This window comes from Tachysurus fulvidraco, chromosome 1 (assembly GCF_022655615.1).
Source record: "Tachysurus fulvidraco isolate hzauxx_2018 chromosome 1, HZAU_PFXX_2.0, whole genome shotgun sequence".
Classification (NCBI taxonomy): domain Eukaryota; kingdom Metazoa; phylum Chordata; class Actinopteri; order Siluriformes; family Bagridae; genus Tachysurus; species Tachysurus fulvidraco.
In genome coordinates, this window is record NC_062518.1 from 5,838,313 (window position 1) to 5,863,674 (window position 25,362).

The 25,362-nt window shown below is 40.1% G+C and overlaps 1 protein-coding gene across 2 annotated transcripts in view; it reads left to right on the plus strand.

Annotated features, from left to right (window-relative positions):
* Positions 1–92: 92 nt before the first annotated feature.
* The window catches only part of mettl15 (methyltransferase like 15), a 77,795-nt gene continuing 52,525 nt past the window's right edge, over positions 93–25,362 (plus strand). For both annotated transcript variants that reach the window (XM_027137144.2, XM_047817057.1), the window contains exons 1-2: positions 93–245; positions 2,613–2,885. In XM_027137144.2, coding sequence (XP_026992945.2) covers positions 2,631–2,885 — 255 coding nt within the window. In that variant the 5' untranslated portion in view covers positions 93–245; positions 2,613–2,630. The remainder of the gene's footprint in view (positions 246–2,612; positions 2,886–25,362) is intronic.

Consider the following 25,362-nt stretch of genomic DNA (forward strand, 5'->3'; position numbering starts at 1 on the left):
TTATACATTTATCTGGTTTAATTTAAATGACGATTGAGTCTGATAAGACGTGTAAGAATTACCAGTATAAACGTGATAAAAAACACAAAGCTTGATATGATATTTTTGTGAATTTAAAACTTTATAAATCAATCGCGATTTAAATAAAAAAACAAATCGTGAATGCAATAGGAACGCAAATTCGCCGCATGTTTGCAGCCGAGAACAATTCAAAAGCGCACACTGTCCAAACAGCGTGCTGAGCGGTACGTGCTCTTCTGCTCGATATTATGTGTCCATGCTAACTATAATAGCTGTTTAGATAGCGATTGCTGCATAAACAGCACTTTAATCATGATTATCATTGTTTATATAAGTGTATACGTGTTTATTTAAACACGCTACGCTTGGATTTCTTTAATGTTATTCAGTAAACAGCATCAAAACGAGCAAATCTTCTGAGACACAGTTAGTTAAGAAAGGTCATAATAAAGGTCTATCTTCTGCATTGCTTCAGTTCATGTTTATGTGCCATACTGTGCAAGCACTGTGTGATAGCACTTGATAAATAAAAACAACCTAAAATCATTAGTTCAAAAAAAAAAAAAACCCTTTCTTAGTTTTCTGGACTCTAATGAATGGTGAAAAAACAACAACAACACTAAAAATAGCTTTGAAAACATTTTTAGAGAGAGATTTTATAATCCGTTACTTCCATTTGATGACTCATCCTGTACAAGTCATGCATTTCTCCAATGAAATGCTCTCTGGAATGTGTTTGCCCCGCCTCCCAGGATACTCTACAGTGGCAGCTTGTTAGCAGTCAACATGCTCATTGCTTGAGAATAAAAATGGATGGAGTTTTTATTAGTATTTATTTCAGTGAGGATGGAATTTGTGCAAACTGGTAGCTGTGTGACAGGAACTTTTTGGAGGAGAAATTTACCAGCTGGAATGTTTTGAATCTCGAGACTGATCGAGAATGTGTTTCTTTCCCTATACTCGTTAGTATGTAATATCATTTTGTCTAGCATTCAGAAGCATCAGATGCCTCCTGGTAATGATGCAGTTTTCAGTGATTTCGGGACCGCTGTCAGCCGACCTCGGCTTAATTACGAATGCAATGTCTACTTAAACTCGGAGAATGTTGTCTAGGATATCATCCTCGGTACAGTCTACATGCACGGGTGACAGATGAAAAAATGCTCTACTTACTTTTCCTTTTTTTTTTTTTTACTAAACATTTTGCAGGTCCTCATATGTAGCTTCTTGGCTGAGATACTGTCAGCTTTTGTCTTCCGATTTAGTGTAATGTTTCGCTTATATATCTAGCATTGCAGGCTGTTACCTAAATCAGTCAAGCACTTCAACACTATGTCACTCTGACATCCTATTTTTAAACCAAATACGTCAAAACGTGTCAGCTCATTTAATGGGGACTGTGAATACATATTTAAAAGCTTATCACACACAATAGCCTATTTTTGCTTTTTCTTGTGTGGTTTAAGCTGTATTTTATTTCTTGTAAAATAAGAATGTCAAACCTAAAGATGTTTAAACGTCATGGATTTTGGTGTCATCAAGTGAAATCTGGAGCGGTAAATGTGTCAAAGCACCACATGCCATGTGCACAAATAACTCTGATGTATTACAACAGCGATAAAAATCACCATAATCCTTTGGTAAAATTTTACATTGAGCCAGACTGAACGATATTACAGGTGATAGCTACCGGCTACAGGCTTTTTCAATGTTTTGTGAGTGCAATATGCCATCGTCATGAACTCGGGGTGTAGAATATTCAACCGACAGCTTTCAAAATCCGTGACTGTGCTCATACAGTATATCCATCAAAACGTATCGTTTAGTTTCAAGTCGTGTTTGGAGGTTTTAAATAAGAAAAACTTTCTAGGAATAAAAGCTTTAGATTTATTTGTCTTTTAAACTGTATTTATTTATTTATATCTTATTTTCATTTTCCAGTATGTCTCAGAGACAGACACGGAGCTTTTGGTAATGAGACGTATGTAAATGGTAACATACTGTATGGATGTATAGTTATGTTTGGGCTTCATTTGTTACGTTAAAATAACGTTAAAATAACGTCTACGCCGTGTATATCTACAATTTTTTGATCTGTTAAAAATATTCAATTATCACATGTCTCAAGAAAAAAATGAGGCTAAACCTAGCTCGGTTTTAACTCATTTGTAATAATGATATGTTTGTAATAATATGAGTTCATTCAGTTATTTCTATTTATAATTAAAAACAGCAATTTTTATTTCAATGAAACAGTTTTATTAAAGACATCTGATATCCTGTATTAATAAAAAGGAAGTGAAAAGGAAGGAAATAGGAAATGAAATAAGAAGTAGGAAATGAAGAGTAAACAGTATATGTATAGTATATGTAATAGTATTCCTGCTAGAAACATAGTGATTCTGTATTTCGAATGAAAATACAGATTCAGTTTTTTTGAAAACTTTTATAAAAGTCTGTTATAAAGGTTTTATAGGTATTATAGGTTGTCATTGTGTTATTATTAGTAGTAGTACTAGTAGTAACCTGTCTAGTTGTATGGAAACAACCTTCATTTATGCAGATGATAAATCCAAACTCTGGATCTTTAGCTTTTTTTCAGTTTCCAGATGACGTCCTTCAGTCATGTCTTCTTGTCGTCCCTGCGCTTGGCTTGCTGTGGAAAGCGGAGAATGCACAAATGTGCATATAGCAATTCCTGGAGGAAGCCAAACCAGACACAGAGTTTCTGCTCCAGTTCTTCATTCACACCAGACTGCCAGAGCAGAAGCACGAAGCATTTGTCTTTGCCGGCTGACCAAGAACCACACACTCCAGTCCTGCTGAAAGAGGTCCTGCAGTACATGGACATTAAACCAGGCCAGGTCAGGATCTTCTCTTGCTTGTTTGTTACAATTTATTCTTTGTATTCAGAGAATTTATGTGTTGTTTGCATATTAATAGGGTCTGAAATGAATGCACAAGACATTCATATCGCAATGTAACTTCATGTGACGATGCATAATACTTACAGTATGAACAATTTATGTCCATTTATGATTTAGTCACAAAAACCTGATTCTGTAGGGGACACGGTGGCTTAGTGGTTAGCACGTTCGCCTCACACCTTCAGGGTCGGGGTTCGATTCCTGCCTCCGTCTTGTGTGTGCGGAGTTTGCATGTTCTTCCCGTGCCTCGGGGGTTTCCTCCGGGTACTCCGGTTTCCTCCCCCGGTCCAAAGACATGCATGGTAGGTTGATTGGCATCTCTGGAAAATTGTCCGTAGTGTGTGAGTGTGTGAGTGAATGAGAGTGTGTGTGTGCCCTGTGATGGGTTGGCACTCCGTACCAGGGTGTATCCTGCCTCGATGCCCGATGACGCCTGAGATGGGCACAGGCTCCCCGTGACCCGAGACGTTGGGATAAGCGGTAGAAAATGAATGAATGAATGAACCTGATTCTGCTTGTGCATACTTCACTTTATCTTACTTGCTTGGCTAGTATTCACCATTAGGACACTTATTTTTGCCATTTTATTTTAGGAAAATTTTTAGACTTCCCACATCCACGTGACCTGAGATTTAAGAAACACACGGTTTGATGGAGTAACATAAATACTGAACATTATTAAAATACATATCCTGGGGTTTTGTTTTGTTTTGCTCCTTCTTTCATCACACAAGGACCTTTTGCACAGGAAATAACACTAATTCATTTCTAAGGGGTTTAAATGTGAATACATGCAAGTGGTTACGCTTCAAGACCTAATAAAATGATCAGGTTATTATTATGTGTGAACAAAAACAGATACTAACAAAGACACACTGACACCTTTTTTTGAGGCAGTGTATTTAAAGCGTCGGCACAGCGAAGTGACAACAGGAGGGAAATAAAGACGTCAGAGACGACGAAGAACAGGAGAAATGTCATTCAGAAATAAAAGTACACATTTGTGCTGAGGATGACATGCTTTGTCAAACGAATAGCTTGGCGGCTGACCGGATGTGTCATTATTAATGAATCACCAGCAGACACCATAAACTCACCAATTCCCAAGTTCTGTACGGAAATATGGTTCTGCGAACCCCTGATAATATCACAAGGAGAATCTCCTCATAGAGAGGAATGTCACTGTAGGGGGTGAGTGCTCAGCTCATCTATTGGCCTGAGGTAACGATGGTCCACCACCTAGTGGGCAAGCCTCTGCTTAGGCAAGGAGCTCTTTGTGTCTTATCTCCACGAGAGACGAACAGTCGGACTGAGAATTGTACGGTTGTCTTCTGATCTAACTAATATTATATGGTGTGAATTGGGCACAGCAAGACATACCCTGCAAGTGTTGTCTTGTTTAAGCCAGATGATTGATTCAAGGTCGAGTGGTATGACCTTGGGCAGTAATCCCAGAGTCGACCACCAGGTCACCTAGGCAACGAGGCAATAATTAGAAAGCAACATTTTCAACAGCTATTTTTGTGGACATGATTGCTACCAAAAGTTTTAATGACTCTAAATTGTAAGTGGGCAGCCACAGGACTCCAGCACAAGGGGGTAGTTGTACACAAGGATTCTAGGGTACAATGACAGGTGATGCTGCATTGCAATTTTTAGAAAGGCAGTAATACACTCACGGGACCCAAAACTAGTGTCATTCATGGTGCTGTTCAATGGTGCACATGGTAGAGACACAGTGTAGGACCCCTTGAAGAAAATTCAGGATTATTTTTTTCTCCATTGGGCCACTGCTCCAACAAGACTCCCAGGATCCTGACTCTTCTACAAGGACTAATTGATAGGGTCAAGTTCTCATCTACACTAAAGGTGAATGTGTGGCTTGCCATGACAGTACACCACTTACACTTTGTCTAGATAGGGACTTCTCTATCTAGTAGTCCCTGAGTAATTTTCAAGATCCTTGGAGTCTGTGATGATTATCCAACCCCCAGCCAGTCCCCCTTCAAGTTAGTGCTTGTGTTGATTTGGCAGAGAAAAGGAGAGTATTCTGTTCGTGAAATCTTCAGACTGATATCCCACTGCTTTAAAAAATAACTTGCCATCTCTCACCCTGTGAAGTAGACAGGTGACCAGAACACACCAACGAGCCACACAAAGTTCAGGCAGGAAGTTCTCGAGAGCATAGACACATGGCACTGAGATAAATTGGAAGAGAAAAAGTCAGGTTTACAAATAAAAGGACCAAAAAATCAGCTGTCACTTTGTTTGGATTTAGTAGAAGGACAGGATTTCAGTAGTGAATTATCGTCATCCTTTTATTAGGCTTAGATTGTTTAGCATAGCTTGTAAATAGATATCTATTATAAGAGAATCATACGCCGATATTTTCTTGGACGTGTACATAATACATAATAATTAGTATAGTGTAAATAATATCTTCGCTGGGGTGTGATTTTGTACTTCTGTGTTTGTGTAATCGTGTGTGCACGTGGGAGAACTTGGAGGCGACTTGTTGACTTGTCATCTCCTTTAGTAACCACATGCAGTCGTGCCGAAAGGGAACTTGTTCATCATTAAAACTTTGAAGGCTCTCCGATCCGCTCGGGCGCGGGTAGCGTGGTGCTAGCAGGGACCTTGGCGTGCTCTTAACATGCTAGCAGGCCAGATGGGCATGAGTCAAAAGGCCTTCTGCTGTGGCGACGCTCAGCAAGGAGTTCTCCGGGTCCTACGATTAGAAGCATTGCCAGTGCAGGTGGAGGCCTCGGGTCAGCGAGTGAGTCAAGCGTTCAGCTCCTGACTAAAGTTTGCTTCTCTCGACTTGACCATCATCCGCCCATGGGCCAACTGGTGCAGACAGCTTGCCAAAAGCGCCTGGATATAATCAGGCAATTAGAAAAAGACTAACCAGGCAGCTCATGCTTTTGCTCTGATACTGCAGTGTTACAGATGTGGAGTTCATGTTTTGCTTGTCAGGCCAAGCTGCTCGGTGGATTTACCTGCTCTCAGTTCTGTGCTTTGGGTTTAAAGTATCCTATATTTCCAGAGATGTCCCGATGTGCCGACAGAGCATGTTTTTTTTATCAGCTCAGTTTGATGGAACATCCATATGGAGTTGCTTTAGAACAACAAATAGGACACATAAAAAGAGGAATCTCTGTTTAACTGTTTAAGTAATAAGTAATGTCCCTGATGCTTCTTGGATCAAAGTTTCTGTAATGTGTTTAACCATCCTGCTTTAGTAAAATCAATGGGTTTTTAAATGGAAATGGATCTAATCGAGATAAGGAAGGTAACATAAAGCTTAAGTGTAACCACCGTTTGTATGCAATTTGAGGCAATTTAATAATTTTGGTAATTGATAGTTTAGAGGAGAATCATTTCTTTAACAGCTCACTGCAGTTAATGATCTGGAATAAACAGACCATCATTACTTTTACTGCCACTACAATGGGCCTCTTTTTTCCTCTCTTCTATTCATTCAGCCTTGTGCGTGTGCTGCTTGACGGACAACTTAATGATAGTGTTAGTCAAACACACTCTATGATCCCTGAGAGGAATCACTCTAATATTTTGATCTGCTATTGTAAAGCAATCAACCCCTGCACGGAGGCTCTCGTCAGGCGAGGCGAAGCGACATGAATGGAGCACTTAGGCGGGCCGAGAGTAAACGCAGCAATTATGCCAAAGTGGGTAAATGTAGGCTTTCAGCGGTCGAGCACCTCCCACGCAGGTATCCAGTGCATGGAGAGCGGCACAGGTGGAGGAATCGCTTCTTTTTTACCCATCAATTTGCTAGACCGCGTCTGCCGAAATGGGGGGTTCCACAAATGCATGTAAACAGATTACATTGCTGTAATCTGCTTCCTTCTCAGACATTGAGGCATGAATGGAGTGAGTAAAAAGCCTATTAGGGGTTGCATGCCTCCTGTTTTACACTTCTTTAACAGCTCTGTGAATGGAACTTGGATGTGATGCAGGATTTAACATTTTTCACTTTTCTTTTTAATTCAAGTAGCTTACAATGAGAGGAACTATTTTATTGCCCGATTAGTGACGTTCCTTTGGAATAAATAGATAAATAGGTATCTTTGTGTATGGTGGTAGCCTAGTGGTTAAGGCTACCAATCGGAAGGTTGTGAGTTCAATCCCAGGTCCACTAAGCTGCCACTGTTGGGCCCCTGAGCAAGGCCCTTTACGCTCAGTTGCTCAGTTGTATAAACATGAGATAATGTAAGTCGCTCTGGACAAAGGCATCTGCCAAATGATGGAAAAGTAAAGTACATCTTCAAAGTTTCTTGTCCAAATACGAATACGAAATACGAATTTTTTGAGATACGAGCTGTGATTCGACCAAATTTTTTGCCTCGAGATACGAACAAATTTTTGAGATACGGGCATCCGAGCCGACGCCGCCAAAACAAAGTAAAAGTGTACATACGAGACAAAATTCCTCTTAACTCGTCCGCCTGTTTACTCCTCCCTCAACCTCCGTGCACATCTTCCGTTAGCTCAAGTCGTCTGATCTCCAAGGTAATACACTCCAAATAATACACTTTATAGTAAAACCATTTTTTTTAACATTCTCTTTTATTACTGTATGTTTTTATACAATATTTGTCATTTATAAATACGGGTACTGTACATTGTTCATATTCAAAACACTTAAACAAAACAACTGGAGTGGAATTTTGCGAGCTGGAACGGATTGATGGGATTCCACTTAATTTAAATGGGGAAAATTGCATTGAGATACGAGCAAATTGAGATACGAGCAAGGTCACGGAACGAATTAAACTCTTATCTCGAGGTATTACTGTAATTGTCCTCAAATGAGGTCACACCAAAAACACATAATTGTCTTGTCAGACAATTGGATTTGAAAACCAATCAAAGAAACATAAAGTCTTAAAGAAAAGTTTATTTTGCCGTAACACACATAACACACATAAGCTACAGACATACACTCCAACGCAGTCATCATGCCTCTGATGTTTCTCATAACTTAGCACTGGAAACTTTTAGAGAGTCAGCATAGTTACTAAAGAGTGTCATTATGGGATGTGGGATCTGGGACATCTAGAGCTCTGAAAGGTATGGTATTGAAAAAAGTTGGGAAATTCTATTCTAGTGGGAATGTCGACAGAAAATAAATATCAGGTGGGAAATATGAATGGCAGCACTGTCTGAATTCTGTTCTTGGGCCTCTCTCTAATCCTTATGCGTTTATTTTCATGTCAGAAGAAAAGCCTTTTCATGGACATAGTACAGAACGGAGTGGAAGTGGAAACTGGAACTAAATGTAATGAATCCTACAGTATGAGTAGCAAACTCCCCAGCGGTATGTCAGTGAGCCTCGGTTTGTTTTCCTTCTTTTCTCTTATTCGTTCTCATACAGGGTGTTCGGGCTGTGGGTTTTGTGTCGGTAATTGTATGACTAGAGACAGAGAGAGAGACAGAGATTGAGACAGAGAGAGAGAGAGAGAGAGAGAGAGAGAGACAGAGGCACAAAGAGAGTCTTTAGTCCTCAGACCGGTCGTCTGTTACTTAACCTGCGACCATAAATTACACAAACTACAGCAGCCTCATTAGCTGCCAAATTAGCCTGAGAAAAATTACATTTGCCACAACTGGATATTATTCTATTCACCTTGAATTGCAGATCCACTTGACCGGTGTGGATAACCATTTTACTCTAATTATCTTAGCCATCAGGATGCATTTGTAGCATTTGGCTAATTGAATAATGGGCAGTACGAGGCAGCGGGCCGACGGTTTGATTACAGTTGTGTGGGAGGGGGGGGGGCACGAAGACAAGGAAGCGAGGAGAGTTCCACTTCAGAAAGAGAAATAAAAGCTCTTCGTCGTGCATCAGACCTACAACCCCATCTACCGAGTGAAGAACACCGAACCCATCCAAAGAGAGATGCGACGCCCATCTTGCCGCCCTGCTGTTTGTGAATTAGCTCAGCACCAGTGCAAGTGTCTCATTCAGTGGCAGCGTTGGTTGTGGAAGATTTGCGCTAAATGAAAATGTAGTGAGGCAGATTTCATTTACGATGTCATTTCATTCTGTCCTGTTTCTTTTTTGGCCCAATCTCCAAGTGCAGATGGAGCCTAACTGAGCGGAACAGATTCATATGGGGAAGTTCACAGGTTCAGGTTTTTTCCATTCCTCGCTGTTTCGGCCGAGTCATAAAACCAGATGTGACACAGTGGCAGTAATTTTCTCTCTGCCTTGCGCAGCACTACAGCCATTATGCCAAAGGTTTTTAGGATGCACAATTTTCAGGGCCTTTTCACAGTTATTAGTGCGCAATGATCTTTGTGTCATTTGAACACAGTGGCTAAGAAATCTTAGAATATCACAGACAATGTTTTCGTCGTCCTCGTCGTTATCATCTTACTTTACTGTGGTCAAGGATACAGTGGTTCCAGAACCTGTCCCCAGAACTCTAGCTGCACCTCCACATCCACGTACTCACCCACACCTAGAGATAATTTATTGTAAATGATCCACCTTTTTCTCATGTTTATGGTTTGTGGGAAGAAACCGGAGATCCTGGTAAAAACCCGGATTCCTTCTCGATAGGTGAGTAACGTTGGTTTTGCTTTGTTACACAGAACTAATATATGCCTTTGTCCTTTACATGATTATGCTTGTGTGTCATTTTTGCTTGTTTGTTTATCTGCAATCGTATTGTTCTTCCCTTCAGCTATGATAAAGACACATTTCTTTCCATTAGTTGCCTGGGTTACGTATGTATGTGTGGGCGGAGCTATCGATACAGGGGTGGGACCCATTTGGGTTAGGGGCGTGTTTGTTTTGGTGATTTCAAATGTCAACATTGGCTTTCAAACATCGTACACCCCACCTTTAACAGGTTGGTTATTATGAATGCGTATTTGCTCTTGGGCTTTTGCAGTTGTTTTGTTTATTCCTGAGTCATTGCGTTCACTGCTTTTACTGCGGTTGATTTTAGACTTGAAAAGCATTTTAAATTCTACAAGTCCTGTTATCCCCGGCTAACCCCCGCTCCTGTCACGATGCCTTTGCCGAATGTTAATCAGAGCTTTGCTTGCGTAAGTAGACAGAGCAAATCAAAGTTCACATGACTTCCCTGACTTGTTGCTGTCCACTCTCATTGCAATTTGTGGATTTGTGGATGCACTGACTCACTAGCTATTGACCTCACCTTTGATTATCAGGCAAACGTCTCTTCCTGATGCTTCTTCCCTGAGAATTATGGAGTGCCTACGTTTGTAGTCTCACATCTCGACCACAGAGCTGTTTTTCACCGTGGCAGGTTCACCCACGCTCAGACTTTCCCACTGTGATAGATTGCTTACTGCCGGCATCCCCCTAAAGTCTGCCCATGGACGATTAAAGGCAGGTGAGGCATTTCTTTCTGGTCGCATCTCATTTAAGTGACCTTACTTTTAGCAGTTTCCTGCACATACAATCCCACATGGCAGAGACACACACTGGTGATTTACTTTGCCTGTTGGAATCTCCAGGACTCTTTCTCTGTGCCAGTATTTTGTTCCAAGCAGGTTGTCCAGCGGGAACATACATGGACAAGAGTGAGGGAATCCTCAGTCACCGGTGCTGACTAGCAGGCACAGTGATGATTAACGAGCTGTCAATGGAAGACACGCATTACTGATCTGATGTCAGTTTTGCTTAAAATAGTGAAAGGATGGATATATGAGAGAATATTCTGCTATATCAATCTTAAAGGGCAATGTCGTTCTAGTGTGACACACAGCCTGGATGAAGGTCATGATCATTAACCCTCCAGCCTCGGTGTCTAAATGGCCTCTGAATCCATTTACATAGGTCTTTCCTGCTTGAATTAAGAACATGCTATTAGGGTAAATATGCTTTTAGATTAATTTGCTCTTCTTTGACATTATACATACAAATGGGTTGTTTTACAGAATGTCCGGCATCATCTGCATAACTTAATGATGAGGAAAATGTCTTCCAGTGACATATTAGAAGCTCTAAACATTAAGACTGAATTGGCCATTTGGATTTAAATCCACTGTGAAATCTAGTCGGACACTTGCACTTGTTCCTGTTTTATTTATATTCAGTTTGCATTTGGAAGTGTTCATTGTTGTTTTGTGTCTGTGATGCAACTTTATTATGCATAATAAACTGTGAGGCCAAGGCTTAAATAGGATTTAATAAAACTACTGTATAAGATCAACAGATATTCAATAGAAGTACAAACTTTTTTTAGTCTTGAGCTTGTTTTTTTTTTTTTTTTGGATTGCTTAATAAATTAAGGATCATTAATTGCAGTAATGAGAAGATTAGCTAAAACTATATAGATTTATATCTTTCTTCTTTTTCCCTTTCTCTGTCTTTCTTCTTTCTTCTGCCCAGTCTTAATTGTTTTAGTGGTATTTTATTGCTTTATTTCTGACAGTAAAAAAAAACCTGACACTGGAAACTCTTTCCAAAAATTTTATTATTATTATTATTATTATTATTATTATTATTATTATTATTATTATTATTATTATTATTATTATTGTTGTTGTTGTTATTATTATTATTATTTATTTATTTATTTATTTATTTATTTATTTATTTATTTATTTTTTATTGTGTCTATTGCATACATGTCACTGTGAATTAGCTGTAACCATAGAAACAAGATCCACCGAATTAATATAAACAGCATCTAAACTGAATCTACATCTTTCGACCAATCAGCTTCAGGAATTACACAGTGCTGTATGGTTTACGTTTCATTTTCACCGGGTGATTAAATCATCGTAACTTAAATTACATTACATAAATCACTCACTGGGGTTGGAAAAATTCTGAAAACAGTTCAGTTTCATTTATTAAGGAGTCTGATGGCTTGTGGGATAAAACTGTTACACAGTCTGGTCGTGAGGGCCCGGATGCTTCGGTACCTTTTTCCAGACAGCAGGAGGGAGAAGACTGTGTGTGAGGGGTGTGTGGGGTCAGCCACAATGCCGTCGGCTTTGTGGATGCAGCGTGTGGTGTAAATGTCCATGATAGAGGGATGAGAGACTCCTACAATCTTGTCAGCTGTCCTCACTATCCGCTGCAGGGACTTGCGATCCGAGATGGTGCAGTTCCCAAACGAGACAGTGATGCAGCTGCTAAGAATGCTCTCAAAAGGTCCCTCTGTAAAAAGTATTCAGGATGGGGGGGGGGGGGGTACCTAAGAGGCTCATACTGTAGCTGTTCCAGCATGACATGACAATGCTCCTGTGCACAAAGCGAGCTTCATGAGGACTTGAATTGTCCTGCACAGAGCTCTAACCTCAACCCCAATGCACACCTTTGGGCTGAACTAGAATGCTGACATCAGAGCCTGGTCTAACTCTTGCTCTTGTAGCCGAATAAACACAAATTTTCCCCAAAATATCTAAAGTCTTCCTAGAAGACCAGAGGTTATCATCACAGCAAAGTGGGAATAAATCCGCAAGTAGATGTTCCAATAAATATGTCAGCGATGGTCACACGTTCACAAACATTCATTCGTACAATGTCTATGTTTTAGTCATTTTTATATAACTGGATGAATATATATTTTGCCACTATTGCTTGTACATATTTATAACAATTACAGGATGTTCAGCTTCGCTTTCAGTATTTCGTCCTGACTTTTTGTAGTATACGTTACACTGTTATATTGTAAAATGGGAATTATATCCTAAGCGTTATATTGCTAGACTCCCACCCCACAACAGGTGGTGTCGAACATTGTCTGTTGCATCTTATACACTGGGCATAAAGTATTTATGAACACAGAGGCCATGCACGAAAGCCCCAGTGACAGCGACGCCAGGTGTTATTTTTTAACGGGCGGTGACGTCAGCAGGCCATCGTTTAACTCAATTCTGTACACAAGATATTTTCTAGCGATAATGTTTGCAGCACTGGGGAATTACACTTCCTCATCTTCATTATCCTGTGGTGCAAAGGTGATTTATATAGATCTCTGTGGCATAAAGCTTTCTCTCCCAGGGACATGAGCCTCGCTCGTGGATCGGAGGCATCTGCTTGTGCTTCTGCTCCATCCCCTTCGGCCTGGTGCAGTGTTATTTCGGAGGATTGTGTCCTGCTGAAAGAAGAGGCTGGTTAATAATTGATCCCTGTAATTAAACACCCCGGCGAGGGACGGCGGAGCGGATTGACTGTCAGATATTAAACTGAAGCTTCGTAAGGTTGTGAGTTTGGTGTGGGGTTATCAGTGGCCACAAACACTGCTCTCTCTCTCTCTCTCTCTCTCTCTCTCTCTCTCTCTCTCTCTCTCTCTCACACACACACACACACACAGTCTGTCTCTGATCCCCACTTCTCATTACCCTCATGAATAGAAAATCGTCAACGGCGGTGGAGGCGCGGCATGAAACAGAGTCCATGAGTTCATTAGCCAAATGTATTGCTCGTACCAGGTGGCTGTTCTGGCACAGAGGGGACTGCCTCCTAGCGTGAGCTCAGCAGGAGCCCTCGAGCGTTCCACATGGTAACATTCCAATTTTTGACTTCTCTGGGAAAAGCTTTCAGCACCTCCTGTTTGCAAAGGTAGTTTTGAATAGCTTTTGAACTTTGGCATAAATTTAAAAGAAGTGGCCCTTTATCTTTATTTATATATTTATTTTGTGTTTGTTCCCCGTCTGTATAGCAACATTTATGCTGGACTTTTTTTTTTCTTTCTATGGGAAGAGTAAAATTCAGGTGGTGATGGTTGCGACTGGAAGGCATGTTAAAAATTGGCTTTGTTTTTGGCTTTTTTTTTTGCTGATGAAATGAAAATTATTATGAAAATTCCTTCCTTCCTTCCTTCCTTCCTTCCTTCCTTCCTTCCTTCCTTCCTTCCTTCTTTCTTCCTTCACTCACTCACTCACTCACTCACTCACTCACTCACTCACTCACTCACTCACTCACTCACTCACTCACTCACTCACTCACTCACTCACTCACTCACTCATTCTGTCTTGTCTTGAATAACCAGCTGATGGCGTGACCAGACATGAGGCCTTTATTCCAAAAGTAAAATCACAACCATTTTCATACTAATCTCCCCCCCCCCCCCCCCCCCCCCCCCAAATTTCCACCTGCTCACATATCTCACATATAATCTCACATTTAGGTTGACTCGCCCCAGGTTGTGTCAGGGATTACTCGTTCTTTCTTGGAGACATTTAACGATCTTTGAGACGACTCGTGCATCATCAGAGGGCAGCTGAACATGCTTAGAGGAGAGCCTTAACTGTCATGTTCTTAATACATGCCACACAGAAATGTCATCATTCCCACATACAGAGCAGGGACAGTTACAGTGTACTCCATTGGACTCCTAGCTATGATTGACAACTGGCAAACTCATCACCTAACATGTACAGGACCAATGCTTCCAAATTCTGAACCGTCTTCCTTTTTTGTTTCCAGTAACCTTGACATTTCTTGTTATATGATGCTCTCTGTATGCCTTCTAGACTGAATGTGAAGCAAAACACACTCCTTTGATGCAAGCTCAATGTGCAATGATGTGAAGGATAATTACGCTAATGATGTGAGTGACTCCTCATTGCAGAAAAGGAGTTGAATAACAGTTTCTGGGAAAGTACGTCTGATGTGCGGCTTTATTAACAGTTACTTGAGCGTGCACTCTCCATTACCTAGTAATACTAAAAGCTAGGGTCTTGGATAAATTAACGAAGCTCACCAAGACAGGAACGATGTTTTTACGGAGGGTTAATTACAATATTTACATTTGTGCCTACCGTGTGAGCGTGGGCTTGCTAATCAGATGTATGCCCTATGGACAGCTGGATCAGGCAGTGACTCATCGAGCTGGATACAGTGATGTCCTTGATTGTTTTTTTTTTTTTTTTTTTTTTACAAAAGCTCAAAAACCGCAGGCATGTTGTTATTTGAATTATCATGCTTCATAATTTATTGCAGTAGATTTGTGCTGAAGGCTCACCAGGAGATGCTCATCTGTCGGCTCGTCATGGGCACAAAGTTGTTATTTTACTTAATGTTGATTGGGTGATGGATGGATGGGCAGTTGAAGGCAGGGTAAGGGCAGTGGTGTATTATGGTATTTTTTTCTTCATGTTGTGGCCAGATTTATTGATGAATACTTTCGGGATGAAGAAAAATGTTTTATTTTGTTTGACCAAAAAAACCAACCCTGATTTTAACCAAGTTTGAATAATATACCAATCTGGCAAATCAGTCTCAATCTGGCTGTTTAACAGGCTATAATTTGGGATATTTCCTTGACTTGTTCTTCTACCTTATTACGTATAACCATTGATCTGTTACAGGGATGGCAGGGATTCGTGGGCGCTGTATCCATAATTTGTTTTTCTGGTTTCTTCTTCATGTGCCGATCTGTTCAGATAGAATTTGGAGTGAAGACGGTGAGAATAAGAATGCAAGAGAAAGGAAGGTTTTTTTAATTTTATTTTTATTTTTATTTTTTTTGCTTTATGACTCAGCTTCCTGACTCAGAGCTTTCTTGACCATCCGTGGCCTGGGCTGACTAATTAGAAACTGCCTCCGGTTTAATTAAAGTGCCACAGTTGGCCTCGAGTAGCCGATTGAGAACTCTTAAATACAAACCCCACTGCTTTTTTGTTGTTGTACATGAATGTCAGTGCTACCGAAATGTGTATTGTTGGCCTTTTTGGGACCTTGGCTCACGCTCAATTATTCTCTGACTAAGTGACAAACTCTTGTTGATTCCATTATGGATGGATTTACTTGTTATGGGTGGCCATTGTGGCTTTATGTGACAGGAATTATAATGTATGACAGTTTATTTTGCCAATGTGAAGCAGGTGTCTCGGGCGGTTATGGGTATCTGAAAGAAGGGGGGAATTGAGTCAGGGACGGAACAGTGACTCAGAGCCCGAGGCAAAGACTTTTTTTATGACAGGCCGCTACAAATAAAAGGCAATGAGCGTTTCCTTGTGATTCTGGGCTTATTGCTTGCAGGGTTTTATTACGCTAGGTAATACCTCATCTTACCATAGTAGCCTGAATGGGTATGCAGGGGTAACATTTAATTTGTTTGTGCATTTTATTTCCAGCTGACCAAACAGGAATATTCATAAGCTAAAAATATGCACAGACACCATTTATGCACATGTATGTTACTATACTACTTGTCCTTGAGACATTTTATGGAGCTGTACTGGACTATATTTAATGGCGCATCACGTTTAGCTTAATAAAGGTTCATTACACAACACTGTCTTATTACTGTTAAACCACAGCGAGACAAGTTAGTTCCTGTTGTCATGTAAATTCTAGCAGCAATAATTGTCTGTTTCCTCACCAGCCGCTCATTTTTAACACTCGATGTTTATACAGGGAATTCAATTCAGGTCAAAACATATACAGTACAGACAGCAACAATAAAGGCCATGTAACAGCGAATCCGGTGTCCTGAATTTGTCCTGAAGACTTTCCAGAGGCGGAAAACTTACCGTTCGTTACACGGCCCTCATGCGGAAGACTTCTTCCATAAATGTTATTTAAATGTCTCCTTATAGAAAGATCCACCATATCAGCAACTGTTAATGTTTCCTTTTTAAATAGCATTTGTTTGGCTATTTGTTATGCACAGTGTCTGTCGTACACATGAATGAGTTCTTTCCGACTTTCAGAGCCGTGCTTCAGTTAAGGATAACACACAATGGACCTTGCTGTTATATGTATATACTGCGTTATTTTTGCATATATTTTTATTTCTGTCTATAACCGCACAGTCTGATGTGTTATTCTGTTATTCTGCTCACACCACAGAGAGCTGTAACCAAATACAACACTCATTTTAATGGTTTTTACTTATGTTATAGCTACGATAGTCTTTACTTCACATCTCTCTCTCTCTCTCTCTCTCTCTCTCTCTCTCTCTCTCTCTCTCTCTCTCTCTCTCTCTCTCTCTCTCTCTTTCTTTCTTTTTAGCAAGAGACCCGAAAGTGTAAACTCCTGTAGCTTTTACCATACTGAGAAACTGCTATAAAAGTGCTTATAACCAAGACTCCTTACATGAACATCAAGTCCAGATGTATGTAGACTCTTAATACAAACCTGTTCTTCATGGTACAGCTGGAACTGTCTGAATTGTTATATTAACATAACGCATCCCTTCTTACTGATCAGAATGTGGTGTAATAGTAAATGAATCAATCTACATATTTCGAGCAAACAGATTTAAACTTTCATTGGTGCTTTTATATAATTGAAAATAAATCAATCTGTACATTGTGGTAGCTCAAAGATTAGAGTCTCGGGCCGGCCACGACTGAGGTGCCCTTGAGCAAGACATCTTTTAAAGAAGCTTCATAATGGCTCCTCACCCAGATTAGTCACAATTCTAAGTCGCCTTAAGTTCAAAATTAATTCACCTGTTATATATTGACCACTACCAGAACATTTAGTACATAGTACATAGTACATAGACTTTCTTTTTAAACTACATACCCCACACAGACTAGTGATATATAATGGGTTAGCGATGGCTTGTAAAGTTACATTGGGGTGTAGCTCTATCTTCTGCTCTAACTCCAATACAGGTGGTGGATTGGATGCATTACCCCAAGCTGTACTAGGTTACACAGAGTGGACTTAAAGTGAGGGTCGGAACAAAAGGGAGACAAAGATACGAAAGGCCTTCCTTTGCTTGGAAATGGCGTCGTGGTGGTAGGTTTGATTAGATCAGCATATTTTACCAGACTCGAAAGAAAACGTGATACTGAGAAGTCAATTTAAACCAAGACGTTAATCATAATAACAGAAGAGCCGTTTTAATAACCGTAGAGCCGTATTTAGACGGACCTTTATTCTTTAATAACGACATTTACAGAAAAATGAGATCTTAAAATTGTCGGTGAAAAAATGACCACCTTTTAATGTCCAATTAATTACTTAGTTAATTCACTTGACTATTTAACTGTGATTTTATAAATGCTCTGACAGCTTTTTATACTCATGATACTTACAAAAGTGTAATATCGTGTTACAGCATCAATATATTGTCATATCACCTGGCTCTGGTTTGGGGTAATATTATGTAATTCCCTTATTTTTATAGTGCAGACCATCTGCAGGTGCTTGATGGAACAACAAACATCTGAGAACTGTGATATTTTTTAATCATTTAATCATTTCTCAGATATAATTCTCAATTAGGAATATTGTCCCATAATAAAAAAGTTTTCAGGCTTCACCTCATGCCCCTTTTACAATTTAGTTACTTTTGGTGTTAGGTATCAAGGAGCTCCGCTAGCTTACGCTACAAAGACGCAGCCTTGGTGTCAGTACACAGGCTGAAGAGCAGGTGAAACATCAGATCTGTTTCATTTCTAAAGGTGCTGTACAAGTCTATTGTCAGTGAGCACTTAAGGAATAGAGACTCCCAAATCCCACAGATGACAAGCTCTTAGGATCGGTGGTGGAGGATAAATTTTGGTCTGTACAGGATGGAAGTGGACCAGTGATGCAGTGATTCAGTAGCATAACATATTGTAGTGCGATCTATAATTTACCAGATGTTATTCTGATTATTAAATGAAACAATATCACATCATTTTTCCCCACACATCTCTCACATTTTTTTGTCTAGAGGGCTGAGATGATAAACTCCTTCTAACTGGATGTACTGATGCAGCAGTTCATCTTCAATCCTACTCTGCTAGAGGATTTTCATTTCTATATTCATATCTCTATTTTTAAAAATTTAGGTCATTTATTGCTCACACTGCATAAGGTGTACTGGATTGTTCAAGTGTGTCCAAGTAAAACTATAGCTATGGAGGAACACTATGAAAAATTGTTGTTTATAAACAACAATTGGGAAGCCATTAAAGTTGTTGTATAAAATATTGCTTTCTCCATTCGCTAGCATAGATTGTTTCTTTTACGAAAACTAAGAGTGCTTCACTATCATTTCTCTGAATGTAAAGAATTGATTAATAATGACATAACATCTACTTTTTAACTGGTTTTTAGGTTTGATTTTTTTTTTAAACATCAGATCAGTCGAATGTACTCAACTGTGTTTTCTGTTTAATCCTTTACTTCACAGGAAATAAAAAGATAATCCATCTAGAAAATCTGTCCTGCCCACTTCCAAAGCCCTTCCGACTAATCCCGCATTTTCCCACAAAATGTTTGGCCAATCCCGTCCCTTATTACACTCATATCTGTTTGTTCCTGGCTACAATCTCTTCTAATGAACGTTGTTGGTTCTATTTCCCAAAATATAAACAAATAAGTAATTTAAATGACTGAGACAATGACTAAGATTTAATAGTTAATGAAGATGAATGTGCTGTGTGAGCACCCGATAAGCATTCAATAAAATCCTGCAATAATCAATGTGCCCTTCCTACGTCCTGTGATCTTCATATGTCCCTGCCCAGGAGAGGTTAAAAATCGCATGCTCCGGCGACTGTCCCCATGCACAACTTATGTGCCTTTGCTTTGTTGATTGATTCTTCTGGTGTAAGAATTCCATCATCTAAGAATGCAGATTCTAAGAGTTCAGAGTAGAATTCCCTTTAGGAAACGGAAAACCTTTAACTATCCAAAAAAAACATTAAGGATATGGTGTAATTACCTAAATATGCATGTAAAGTGCATTTCTATCAGCCTGTTTTCTGACCAATCACCATTATACCCATTATTACATCATTATAAAAGCGAATTACTGCTCATTGTTCCTAAGAAGCATACTTTGATGGCTCAACTGGTTAAGGCTCTGGGTTGTTGATCGGAGGATCGGAGGTTCAAGGCCCAGCACAGCCAAGCTGCCACTGCTGGACCCTTGAGCAAGGCTTTCAACCCTCCTTGCTCCAGGGGCGCTGTATCATAACTGCCCCTGCACTCTTGACTCCAACCTCCTGAGTTGTGGTATGTGAAGAAAAGAATTCCACTGTGCTGTAATGTATATGTGGTGATAATAAAAGCTTCTATGCCCCCGTTCCATCATTCCTACTGAGCAATCACTGGTCACTTCCTACTAACAAATTACTGATCACATTCTAAGTGAACAATCACTGACCACCAATATTCCCACTGACCAATCACTAATCACCATTATTCCCAATAGCTAATTACTGATCATTCTTATTTCTACTGACCAATCCCTGATCACCATTATTCCTACTGACCAATAACTGATCACTGATATTCCCAATGACCAATCACTGATCACCAATCTTCTCAATATGGTGCTCATATGCCAGTTCACCATTGTTCCTAGTGACCACTATTACAAACCATAAATAAAGTATAATATGCAATTTGTAATGACAATTCAGCGAATAAGCTAATTAATCTGTGATGTCATTTGGTGACTTGTAGTGAGGTATTGAGCATGCAGTAGCTACTTTCCCCTGAAAAGAGCTGTCAGAAGTGTAAAGATGCTTAAAAATGATATTATCTCTTAATACCGAGAAACGGGTATATTATACCACCTAAATGACATTAGCTGACAGGAAGTGTGAAGACCAGCTCGGTGACTGACGTTATAGGGCTCAGACATTTGGGAGCACAAAATAAAAATACATTTCACAAATCCTCTACCAATCCAAATCTCATTTTAAGTTAAGCCACTACCTCCAGGTTCACCCGGCGTTGGCTTGCACAGACTGTCTCTCAACAACAGGAGCTCGCAGGGTATTGTGGAGCAACCAGGTCAACTGTTGACATTGTATTAGTGTCATCGTGTGCTTGAACTCTGATGACTTCAGTGCAAACACTCCCAGGTGAATGGCAGATATTTACCTGTGGCTGCAGGCAGCAGGCTTTTCGCTGTCCTCTGTAGGTTAACACACCGTTTTATTGTGCGCTGAATGGGAGAACCTAGAAGAGATACAGGTGTGATGGCTTAGACACTGGCAAAGAGAATCCAGCCACACACTCACTGAATAGCATTATGCTGTTAGTGCTGCAAGTTACTATAATACATGCTCACGTGGAACACGTATAGTCTTGTGAAGATTATCTAGCAACTTTGAAATACATTCAGGTTCATTGGTGTTTAATGCTTGTGTATTTTGGCAGACGATCTTACAAAGCGGGAATACAAAGAGCGATTCTATACACCTTTTCTGCTAGGTTTGTTCCCAGTTCTGGAATGTTTTTGTTGTATATAAACGTGCTTTAGAAAATTTAAATAGCGTTTGAGAATTTGCACAGTTGTTCACAATTGTTCATATTTATCAGTGAAATGTATGTTTCTAGTGTTGCTTATGTACACAGAACCATGATGATTTTCTGTAGTGTGACCAACTAAAGAATCCTTTAGAATGATAGATTTTTTTTTTTAGAAGTGTGTATCCCTTTAATGCTTTGGAGATATTATCTAAAACGTTGAAGCCAAAACCATAAAGAATTTTTCGTTTGTCCGTCTGGGGACTCTTAGTAAACCCTTAAAGATTTAAATAGGGTTAACTACAAAAGCTCTTTGGAAACCCGTAACCTTTCTAGTAATCTGTTGAAGAACCCTTTGGATGATGAATGTAATTGTATGCATATGTACATGAATGTAAAAAAAGTGGCCCTCTATATCAACGTTTACAAATTAAAGGAACCATCAGATGATATTTTAAGATATAGATTTCACTATAGTTTTAGCACAACTAGGACTAGTTTTACGTAGGGACGTGGGGACGTGGGGGTAAAGTAACTATTACCAGAGCTTCTCGCTGATTTTAGTCCCGTCCGAATGCGCCATCTCGGTAATCATTAGGGACAATGTCAGTAAAGATTACGGCGACTTTTATCTTCTGTAAAAAGGTCCGGAAAAATTACCTCAGGTAATACTAATCCCGTCCGAATCTACCCACTGTAAATATGTACGGTAAAATTCTGTCATTTCCTGTTTAAAAGTAGTTTTTGGCTCGTTTTTCAAGCATGGAGGCGCCAAGTTGTCTGTTTGCGCGAGTGATAACAGGAAGCAACGTCATATGCACATGACGACAAGGAGGTTACTGTGGTGCATAAAGCGTGTTACCTCTCCCACTTCTGCTAGTTTTACTGAGATGTCTTGTCCCTTGCGAATTGGCCAATTAATATTACAGACGTCCTGAGGTAAAATTGCATTACTCCATGTCCCCACGTAGAACTAAAACAGTCCGAATAGTGCTTATGACTGGCTAGCGGCACTGTGATTGACAGAGGAGAGAGAGAGTACTCCATCCATCATATATAGCCACAGTACAGTTAGTTTTGTTCCCTTCGTCCCAGACACAAATAGCTCGTGATCACACAACGACTTGCTTAATGTGGTGCCAGAATGTTATCAGCCTGGGTAAAAGTATATTGCCGACAATGCTTGCAGTATTTTGATGTCATTTACAAACCACTGATATTAGAGCGCATTACTTCTATCCCTGTGATACTGGTGGATGATGTAAATGACCATATCCAATGCAAGAACTGGATAAACACTTAGATGTGAAAGTAAAAGTGCACCATCTCTGAGCCTTTCTTGCCCTGTTTCAACAATTCCTGCTTCAATTCCCCACCAAGCAGTAAGCAATATCTCCTACTGCAAAGGAATACAGCAGCTAAATATGTTTAGTATGCTAATGATTTCCCTCCTTCCCCCATTGTTTGCCTGTCAATGTCAAGAGTGCAGCCTTGTGTATTGGGCAAAGAAACAGTCTAAAGCTTGTTTTACATGGTTTGCTACTGTCTTTAGAGGATGCCAACATGTCATGGTAGAGCTGCTGGCTATAATTTATTTATATCGGCTGACGTGACATTAATGAAATAAACATAAAGGTTGTCGGTCGTTAAAAATGCGTCACATGGCTTTTCTTGCCATTACACAACATAATTATCTGACATTAGTGGTACCCCTGAAATTGATTTGGCTGTCAAGAGCAAGTAAAGATTCAGAAGTGCATGGATATTCCTATTTGTTGGTGTTGGGTCCACTGGGATGTCTAGGTTCAAGGGGGGGGAATGACGGGCTGACATAATGTGACAGTTCGAGTCGTCTATCCCTAGCCTCCTCCTCCTTCCTACGCGGGTGTTGTGCAGCCCCGTAAAGCGATACCAGGGGATACTGCTTACCTCCTAGACAAAGAGCCTTGTCGAAAACTGTCTGGCTCAGTCGCCTATCCTTTATCCACAACGGATCTGCCGTTCACCAAACACTCATCGCTGTGCCAATGTTTGCTCTTCCTCATAAAGCCAAAGCAGCAAAAGGTGCTCAAGGTTAGGGTAAGGGATAGAGTTACCATGACTTGACTAGGCTATAGGTAGTAACTTCCCCCTGACCTGGTTAACTGAAAATTCTCATAGGCATGTTGCAGCCGTTGAATTAGGGAATTAGGGGCACTCTATGGTGTGTGTGTGTGTGTGTGTGTGTGTGTGTGTGTGTGTGTGTGTGTGTGTGTGTGTGTGTGTGTGTGTGTGTGTGTGTGTGTGTGTGTGTGTGTGTGTTTGTGTGTGTGTGTGTGTGTGAGTGTGTGTGTGTGTGTGTGTGTGTGTGTGTGTTTGTGTGTGTGTGTGTGTGTGTGTGTGTGTGTGTGTGTGTGTGTGTGTGTGTGTGTGTGTGTGAGTGTGAGTCTATACATGTGCTTCTGGCCAGCACTGTAAGTAGGTTGCTTTGCTGGTCTGTGCTTTTCCCTCATTCAGTGCTTTTTCTCTATAAAATCCTCCATGAGTTGCTAATTCTATATCGTAAAAACACAGTGCCCAAGGCCTGCTTCAGACAAGCCCCTTCTCCTCCACACTCCCACATGCTTTCTATCCATCCTTCGTTATCTATTCATCTATGTTTCTTTCTTTTATGTACTATTATTAAGGGACCTGAAGCAACTTCTCATGGTGACTTCTGCATGGGGTTTCTCTCTCTCTCTCTCTCTCTCTCTCTCTCTCTCTCTCTCTCTCTCTCTCTCTCTCTCTCTCTCTCTCCATCATTCTATCTATCTATCCATCATCACTCTTAGACAAGCATGTCTTCATTTAGCTCAGCTCTTTGTCACGTCCTAATGGCCTAATCAGCAGCCACTTCTTTGTCCACAGCTACTGACATGAAATTCCCTTCAGCAGGGGACGTCTATTTTTTCTCTCTCTTTCCTTCTCTACCCCTTAAATTTCTGTATGTAGTTCAAGGCTTTAAAACACCCTCTCTCCCATCATTAGAGTTTAAATATAGAACACATTGTTTACTGCAGGCAATAGCGTGGCACTCCTTGCTCCTGCATAGCCTTTGAAAGGAGCCAGCAGTCGTCCGTGTCTTTCTGCCGAATAGATTGTTAGATGGGATTTGACCCTTTTTCTTGTGTTTGTTTGCATTAAAGTAGGCCGCGTGGCATGGGCAAGACTTTTAAACCCTGCTTTTAAATTTTACAAAGAGTATCAGGTATCAGTACACAAGCATCGCTTGTCGATGTGAATTGCAGTACTGTGTGTAGTATATTGGAAGACACTGGTGAAGTCTCTGTGTAAACGGTTACTATAGAAATGATGCTGCATTCGCATAAGCACAGCAATACGAAGCTTGCATTGATTATCTGAAAATGATTATTTAAGATAAGAAAGCTAGTTAATTAAAACTCCACTGGAAAAATATCATAAACCTCTGAGATTAGTCGGAAAGCTCATAAAAGACAGTAAACAGTTCGTCACTAGATTTAGCATCGTAGGGTATCATCATCGGTATAGTTTTCAAACAGCTGCTGATGATGCTTGAAGGCACTGTAACACACAGCCAGCAAAGCACAATCTGTTCTCTTCTGCATACATGCGCTCACAGATGCATGTGATTGGCTCTGTGTCACTGTGATTGACAGAAGAGGGAGTACTCCATCTCTCACATACAGTATAGCTAGAGTACAGTCAGTTTCCTTCCCTTAGACCCTGGACACAAATAACAACTTGCTTTTTACTGTGGTGCCATTCGGGAGCTTCAGTTTGTTGTTTTTTTGTTGCAGTATTGTTATCAGTGTTGTGTGTTGTGTATTGTTATCGGTGTTGTGTGTTGTGTATTGTTATCGGTGTTGTGTGTTGTGTATTGTTATCAGTGTTGTGTATTGTTATCAGTGTTGTGTGTTGTTATCAGTGTTGTGTGTTGTGTATTGTTATCAGTGTTGTGTGTTGTGTATTGTTATCAGTGTTGTGTGTTGTGTATTGTTATCAGTGTTGTGTATTGTTATCAGTGTTGTGTGTTGTGTATTGTTATCAGTGTTGTGTGTTGTGTATTGTTATCAGTGTTGTGTATTGTTATCAGTGTTGTGTGTTGTGTATTGTTATCAGTGTTGTGTGTTGTGTATTGTTATCAGTGTTGTGTGTTGTGTATTGTTATCAGTGTTGTGTATTGTTATCAGTGTTGTGTGTTGTGTATTGTTATCAGTGTTGTGTATTGTGTGTTGTTATCAG